We start from the raw sequence: 8375 nt of genomic DNA, 5'->3' as shown, positions 1-8375 counted from the left end.
TTGAAGGGTCTATTCCACCCGCAGGAGAATCTGGAGGTTGTCAAGATTTTACAACTCGAAATCCTATTTTTTAACTGAAAATAATTGTATTGTTTAATTATAACAACCAAAAATGGAATGCATGCTAATGGAAAACAAAACAAAAATAATCACCCTTTCCCAAAAAACAAACAAAAACAAAACAAACAAACAAACAAAAAAAAAAACCCACAAAAAACCAAAAACCACCCTGAAAGGGAAATAAAGTAAAAGTTGTTTTTTTGTTTGTTTTTTTTTTTTTTAATGTCAGTTTCTATGTGTTTTCCAGAATTCCTTGCCTCGCTGTTAACGGGTAATTCTGGGTTTTACTTGCTGGGGAGTGGAAGGGAGAGAAGTGGGCATTTAATGGTTTAGAAGATAACGAAGTAATTATTTAAAGGCTCCAGCAGAAATCAGGGGAAAGGCAAATATACACTACAAAATATTTCATCCATTTGGTCTTAAAGATTGCTAAACAGGGAAAAAATAGAGATGGGTTGTAGTGGCGAGAAGGCAGGGATGAAGAAAAAGATGGCTCCGCCCACGCTTCCGCCCCCACCCTCTTGCCGCAATGCAGGTGGGAACCGTAATTGGGTATCTGAGCTCACAGTGACGTGGCCCTTACGAGACCTAGAGCTGACGCGTGGATCCGTGTCTCCTCCTAGTTGCAGTCTGGTAGTCGTTTGTGGCTGTGCGCTGTCTCGCTATTGCTTTGAAGGCAGGCGAACCTGTAGCCCAGGGAAGAAGGAGGAAGTCGTAGAAGCTGACCCCGATCCGCGGCAGGTTAGTGGGCGCTGACTGGATGGCAGAGGGTTAAAACCAGAGCGGGTTCAAGACTGGATTCTCTCTACCCCTTACCCAGTACCCATTTATATGGTTCAAAAAATGGAGGGCTTGGTGGGAGGAGATCCAGAGGGGCCAAGGGTTGGGAATGGGTATCAGTTAGGATGTCCTAGGAGTGGAGATGTTCTGGGCGATCCGTCATCTGGAAGGGAAGGGTCCGAGAAGGGGACAGCGAGGAGACAGCCTGATTCTTCCAGGACGACGGGAGAGGGTCGCAACCGTTGACCCTGGAGATGGCGGACTCCGCCGCGGGTCTAGGCCTCGGTTCTGGAATCTTTTCTCCACCGTCCGTCCATTTTGGAGCCGGAAATGGTGGGCTGCGGCAAACTGTGGCAGGGGTGACGGGGGCGGGAGGGGAGCGGGGCGGAGATGATGGTTGCTGCAGAGGACAAGAACAGAGATTAGGTGCGGGAAACACTTTCTTCTGCGGAGGACGCATGGAGCGGAAGCTTTTTGACTGAGATACAGCGGGGAGCAAGAAACTCTTTCTGACCGCTGCAGGTCAGTGTGAGCGTAGGCGCGGCTTGCAGACCTGGGGGTAAGCAAGACAAAGCGCTGAGACTTCAGCGGGTCCAGGTTTGCAATGCCCACACTACCTCTTCGCCCTTCGTCCATTTTGGTGCATAAAATGGTGCAGTAAAAGGAGGGTGAATTCCAGAAAGTCTAGTGGGTCTCAACCGCAGTGAATTTTTTTTATAAATAAACCACGTCACCATCCAGCAAGGTGTTTTGACTCCCCCGCCCAGCAACTTGACCATTTGCATTCGAGAAATGGTAATTAGGTGACGGGAAGGATGAGACGGGGTTAAGAGGCTAAAGAAGAGGTAAAACTGGTTTGGATATAATCATCTTTGATTACAATGCCTATTTCTGGAGAGCGGGGTTAGTACATCAAAGGGCAGGAAATGAAGCCGTGATACAGGAGGGAGGAGAAAGAGAAGGTGGCAAAATTTGATTAACGGAGGCCTGAATCAACAACGAACCTGGTGCTTGCCCCTGATACTGGTCTTTTAATCAAATGATCAGTCCTGGTTATTGTCGCATTTCTGTCTGCAGGTCTTTAGGTCGTTTGGTGCAGCAGATTTCAAAGCTAAGAGAGGAAGACTGCTTCCGATCCCTGCAGGTAGGGGGCTGCTTGGGAACCTCTGGTGTAGGGTTATAAGGGGTTAAGACGGAATCTGGAGGACTAACTGCCCTTCCTGCCCGAGTTAAGTGCAGGAGGTTCGAGGAGTGGCCTAAGAAAAAAATTTGCGGGGAAAATGGTGGACTTTGGAGGAAGGCTGGGTGTGGGGCGTCCCCTAGAGGGCGCAAGAAGTCGCTCAAATGGGAAAACCTTTTCTGATAGAGCTCTGAATCCTGTTGTTACAAAGCATTCCACCCTTCTTCTTGCTTTTTATCTCCTAGGAAGCATAAGCAGGAAAAAAATCTCAAAATGGAAAATATCCCCCAGGAAACCAAAGGAGACGAGCAGGCTCTGGTGCAGAATGAAAACGAAGCCCACCCTTTGGGAGGTGGTGAAGACCAGGAGCCTGGAGGAAATATTAGAGCGGGCTGGGCCCCACCTGCCCATGATGTTAGAGAGGATATGCCCAATAGGCTTGTTAATAACCTTGACATGATAGATGGAGATGCAGATGATATGGAACGGTTCATGGAGGAGATGAGAGAGCTAAGGAGGAAAATTAGGGAGCTTCAGTTGAGGTACAGTTTGCGTATTCTTATAGGTGATCCCCCTCACCATGACCATCATGATGAGTTTTGCCTTATGCCTTGAATGCTGAGGTTAATAATAATAAACCCCCTGCTTCCCAAAGTTGCATTTTCTTGATGTACCTTTTGCTGTGAACATGTGGTATTCTGTCATTTTTCTGATTGAAAATTTCATTTTGACTTTGGAAGTTTTTCTGTCAGCAGGGGAGTTTCATCAACTTGCATGGAAAGATGTTTATTACATACTGTGAAGGTAATAAAGCAGTTTAAAAAGCAGTCTATAAATATACTATCTCATTTAAAAGCATGCATATTATATATATATGTATCAGAATGTTTTTTTTCTTATTTTCTTCAAGTTTTCTAGATTACCTGTTTTTTTCTCATTTTTCCAAAATGAGTACATATGTATTATATGTGTCAGAAAAGAAGTAAGAGGACAAAAACTTGCCAGTTGGCTTATAAAGGGAATGGAGAAAATAAATACTTGAGACATAATTTAAAGACACATAAATATTATATTACCTCTTAAAATAAGATCTCTTATTTAGAAGCACAAACCTCATCATTGTTACAGATACATTTCTTTACAGTCAGCCTATTAATCTATAAATGAAGATAACAGATGTACCCTTCAGGTGCTCTTCATATTTAGAGAAGGGCCCATGAAGTAAGTCTACCATCAAGTCTAATTGAATGCCAAGTGGGTGACACCTTTAAAAAAAAAAGATTTTATTCTTTTATTTGAGAAAGCATGTGCACAAGTGTGGGAGGCAGAGGGACAAGCAGACTCCTCGCTGAGTGGAGAGCCAAATACAGGGCTCCATCCCAGGACCTCCAGATCATGACCTGAGCTGAAGTCAGATGCCTAATTGACTGAGCTACCCAGACACCCCTAGGTAACACCTTTCTATACCTATGCCACTGGTCCCCACCACTGCTGATGTGCTGGAGTCTCAAAAGTGATAAAGACCTACTGATTTCTTTTGAACATTCAGTGGTCTGAATTCCCATTTTGCCCTTTCAGAAATGTGGAGAATGCCCTTTCCTTCTTTGCAGTTATACTTAATCCAGGTGGGTACTTCCCTAGTGCTGCTTAGGAACCCAAATAGCCTTTATGGTTTTTCTCAGACTTTCTTCCTTATCCCTTCCCCTAGATAAATCTGAGTGACACTCATTATAATGTGTTCAAAATTGGACCAACCTTTCCATCCTCTGATGAAAATGGCTGATTTCCTTGACTCTCCATTTTCTGTGCAGACACTGCTACAGGTTTCATTCTGCACATACATAGGTGTGGGGTGGCTTTATGTCCATAACATCCTAACCCTAAAATCTCCAGTAGTCTACTCATACTAACCTACATCCATCCAAAGGAGTTTTCCTCTTTGCTTTGATTTTTGCTGTGCTCAATAAACCTAAAATCACAGAGCATTGGGAAACTGGCTGAGACTGGAGACCTAGTAGGTGGACCCTTGTTTTAGAGTATTTTCTATCACCCAGTAATCAGTGGTCCCTAAGTAGACTGTGCCTTTCATGGTAAATATATTGCCCAATTTGTCCTGGTACCCTTGGTTTATAGCATAGAGACTGGTAAGTTGCAGGGTACAACAGTTAAGGATAGCTGAGTCAAGAGTCCTGCAATCCGGGCTCAGGTTTGCCTCTGATCATTTATGGGCAAGTAATTTTTTTTCCCTACAGATTGTAGCTTGCAATTGAAAAAGGAACACAACAGAGAAAGCATTATACAACAATTTCAACACATGGACCTACTGTAATGTTACATAAGTCAGTCTTTATCAACATGTGCTGTAAAGACCAACTGCATCATAATCACCTGAAGAACTGGCTAAAAATTCAGACAACTAGGTTTAACTCCACACCCACTAAATCCTGCAAGTTCATCAGACATCTCTGGACTTAGATAAAGTGAAGACCCCCAGCTTTAGTTCAGGTTTGGGCACTCCCCTCCTCATGTATATATGAAAGTTCTTTTTAAGTGCCTTTGCCGCTTCCTGACGGCGCACGGGAGAGGAATGAGGCACAAACGAGTCAGCCGCAAGAGAGAGGAAGCAGGGGTTGACAGTAGAAAAGGCTGTCACTCTGAACAACTCCTCAGTCCCGTATTTATTAGGAATTAGACAGTAATCAACAAAGGAGCCAAAGAAGGCTATACATAATCATATGCTTTGTAGATAAACAAGAATGAATAGGAGTTATGCATTGATTATAAGTCTTATAGACATGCAAGGAAAAAAGCAGGATATGTCTGGTCAAGCAATATAAAATTCATAGCTGAGCAAGCACATTCAAAGGGATCTTCAGATTAGCCACAGGTGATCTCTAGAGTAGGGGAGATAACAAAAGAAGTGAAGCAAGCAGCATTCCTCCCTGAGTCAGCCAGGCATCCCCAGCTGCTCGGCTTTAAGGAAGTATATCATCCTCTCCCCCAGAGGCCTGTTGCCAGTACATGTTTTTCTTAAGGCTATATCTAAGCATGCTTGGTAACTAGGGTAATTTCTCATGGGTTATATTTTAAATAATACATTGTTCTGAGAAATACTTTCAACCTTAATTAACCCATATATGTCAGGCTTTATTTTTCCACTAGACTGTGCCCTTTTTTTTTTAATTTTTAATTTTTTATTTTTTATAAACATATATTTTTATCCCCAGGGGTACAGGTCTGTGAATCACCAGGTTTACACACTTCACAGCACTCACCAAAGCACATACCCTCCTCAATGTCCATAATCCCACCCCCTTCTCCCAAACCCCCTCCCCCCAGCAAACCTCAGTTTGTTTTGTGAGATCAAGAGTCACTTATGGTTTGTCTCCCTCCCAATCCCATCTTGTTTCATTTATTCTTCTCCTACCCACTTAAGCCCCCATGTTGCATCACCACTTCCTCATATCAGGGAGATCATATGATAGTTGTCTTTCTCTGCTTGACTTATTTCACTAAGCATGATACGCTCTAGTTCCATCCATGTTGTCGCAAATGGCAAGATTTCATTTCTTTTGATGGCTGCATAGTATTCCATTTTTTAAAGAGATAACTGTCTTTCTCAACTTTGGCAGCAGGTTTGAATTACCTGAGATTTTGAAGTGGAACTCGGGATCCACTCCCAATCAGTTGAATCAGACTCATTGGAAATGAGACCAAGGGATCATTACATTGTAAAAACTCACAGTGATTCTGATGTACATGTAGAATTTAGAACAACTGAGTATAATTTGTGACCTAAGTATCTCTGGTTTATTTTCTCTGCACTACCCCTGATTGACTATGTGACCCTTAGCAATTCATTTAACTTATCTAGCATATAGATCTCGTGAAATACATATCAAAGAGGAAGAATTATACCCCAAAATCAATACATGAGATCCTTTTAAAATAGTATATGTGAGGGTACATGGGTGTCTGTTGGTTAAGCCTCTGCCTTCGTTCGGCTCAGGTCATGATCTCAGGGTGCTGGAATGGAGCCCTGCATCAAGTTCTGCATCAGGATCCCTGCTCAGCAGGGACTGTTTCTCCTTCTGCTCCTCCCTCTATGTGCATCTCTCTCTCTCTCTCAGATAAATAAATAAAATCTTTAAAAAATAATATATGTGAGTGTTCCTTCAAGTTTGCTAGTGTATCAAATGCTTCAGGATCACATGTGGAGCTTGTTTAAAATACAGAATCCTGGCCTGTTACCCAAGGCTACTCTTTAGTAATGGTGCCTAGGTAACTGCAATGTTAACAAACTCCCGGGTGATTCTGTTGCACACTAGAGTTTGAGAATTTCCTGTGCATACGTTTGTATCTCAACTATATTAAGGGCAAACCAAAAAAAATATACTAAAATAGAATATAAGTTAGTCTATATTCAAGGAAAAGAGAATAGAGGAGAAGGCCTATCTGAGCATTAGAAAAATAAAAGATGAAACCATAAAGGGAAAAATTGATATTTACTATGTAAAAAATATTAAACCTTATGCAAAATATAGCACTACTGTAAATAAAAGTTAAAGAGGAGGGTTCACATGTCTTAAGATGATTTCTTCAACTGAAGACTATGTAATGCTTTTCTCTCATTCCAATGTAGGATATAAACAATAAAATTGTTACAGAACCTGGTCTGGGTCCTGATGGAAGAACCAAGTGGCACTCGGAAACTTTGGAGGATCACAGGTTTATTTAACACCTGCGGGCTCAGAGGAGAATGATCTCCAAAGGTCTGAGCCCCGAGCACAGACGAAGAGGATAATTTATATGCTTCTCTTTTCCAATACTTGGTACTTCTGGCACGCACAGGAAGCAGGGCAGAAAGAAGAACCTGGAAGAGCCCGGGGGCAGGAGCTAGGACTCTTTTGCTGACTCAGTTGGCCATCGTAGAACATAGATTTTTCCCTTATCAAAATGAATAAAAATTTCCTCTTGCCAATTTAAAACCTTGGTTATGAGAGTCCATCCTAGCCATTTTTAATTGATCCCATTACTAGGGAGTGTTTATCTGCTTGTTTCAGGGGAAAGGTGGAAAGTTGAAAATAAGCATAAATATTCATTTGTATCGGTTTCCTGTAGCTGCTGCAAACGAACAAACAAAACTACCATAATACAAATTTATTCTCTCACAGGTCTGGAGACCAGAAGTCAGAAATTACTGTGTGGGAAGGGCAATGCTCCCACCGGAAGCTCTTCAGAAGAGTCCATTCATTGCAGTGCAACTGTTATCAAAGCTACAATAAGCAAAATAGTGTAGTATTGACATAATGACAGACATAGAGGACAATGAGATCAAATACACATTTCAAAAATAAACCCACACATGCATAGTCAAAAGATTGTCAACAGGGGCACCTGGGTGGCTCAGTGGGTTGAGCCTCTGCCTTGGGCTCGGGTCATGGTCTCAGGGTCCTGGGATCGAGCCCTGCATGGGGCTCTCTGCTCGGCGGGGAGCCTGCTTCCCCCTCTCTCTCTGCCTGCCTCTCTGCCTACTTGTGATCTCTCTGTCAAATGAATAAATAAAATCTTTAAAAAAAAAAAAAAGATTGTCAACAAGGGTGCCAAGAACATTCAATGGGGAAAGGATATACTTTTCAACAAGTGGTGGTGGGAACACTACATATTCCTATACAAAAGAATAAGGCTGGACCCTTAACTTCACCATATACAAATATTATCTCAAAATGAGTGAAAAACTTAAACCTAGGAGCTAAAACCTTAACTCTTAGATGAAAGCATGGTAAAAGCTTCATGATCATGGATTTCTCCCTTTTGAAAGGAGAATATATATTTCATGTCTATCCACCATCATATCTGGAAGCACTTAAATTCTTTAGTTTCACAGGCTCACAGCTAAAGAGGATTTTTGCCTCAGGATGAATCATATTTCTATTCTCACCGAGACTTAATTTAGATAGATGAGACTTTGGAGTTGATGCTGGAATAGGTTAAGATTTGGGGGGCTGTTGGAATGGGATAAATGTATTTTATATTTTGTATATGAGAAGGATGAGTATTGGGGGGCCAGAGGGTGGATTGTTAGGTACTGAATTGTGTCCCCTCCAAATTCATAGGTTGAGTCTTTAACCCCCAATGTGACTGTATGTGGAGATAGGGTCTTTAAGGAGTTATATAAGGTTAAATAAAGTCTTAAGTGTGGGCCCCCAATCAAATAAGTATTCTCCTGAGAAAAGGAAGAGACACCAAGAGGGTTTGCTCAAAAGAAAAGGGCCATATGAAGATGTAGCAAGAAGGTAGCCATCTGCAAACCAAGAAAAGAGGCCTCAAGAGAAACCAAACCTGCTGACAACTT

The 8375-nt window shown here is 42.2% G+C and overlaps 1 protein-coding gene across 3 annotated transcripts; it reads left to right on the top strand.

Annotated features, from left to right (window-relative positions):
* The first annotated feature begins 597 nt into the window (after window positions 1-597).
* Window positions 598-7008, top strand: BEX5 (brain expressed X-linked 5). Of its 3 annotated transcripts, XR_009349992.1 has the most exons (4): window positions 598-801; window positions 1918-1984; window positions 2266-2824; window positions 6663-7008. XR_009349992.1 is itself a non-coding variant. In XM_059158163.1 (3 exons), the coding sequence occupies exon 3, from the start codon at window positions 2294-2296 to the stop codon at window positions 2633-2635; it is 342 nt and encodes a 113-aa protein (XP_059014146.1). In that variant the 5' UTR covers window positions 598-801; window positions 1918-1984; window positions 2266-2293; the 3' UTR covers window positions 2636-2847. The 3 variants fall into 3 exon arrangements, 2 of the variants coding, with proteins under 2 accessions (XP_059014146.1, XP_059014147.1); XM_059158163.1 differs by lacking the exon at window positions 6663-7008 and having other exon boundaries at window positions 2266-2847; XM_059158164.1 differs by lacking the exons at window positions 598-801; window positions 6663-7008 and adding an exon at window positions 1224-1362 and having other exon boundaries at window positions 2266-2847.
* Window positions 7009-8375: the final 1367 nt, after the last annotated feature.

The sequence above is a fragment of the Mustela lutreola genome, chromosome X (assembly GCF_030435805.1).
Source record: "Mustela lutreola isolate mMusLut2 chromosome X, mMusLut2.pri, whole genome shotgun sequence".
In the NCBI taxonomy this organism is placed as follows: Eukaryota; Metazoa; Chordata; class Mammalia; order Carnivora; family Mustelidae; genus Mustela; species Mustela lutreola.
The sequence above is the reverse complement of the archived record's forward strand: the minus strand, read 5'-3'. Positions and strand labels throughout refer to the sequence as shown.

Bases quoted from the DNA above. Each gene is read 5' to 3' on its own strand.
- BEX5 (XM_059158163.1), top strand. From the start codon at position 2,294: ATGGAAAATATCCCCCAGGAAACCAAAGGAGACGAGCAGGCTCTGGTG.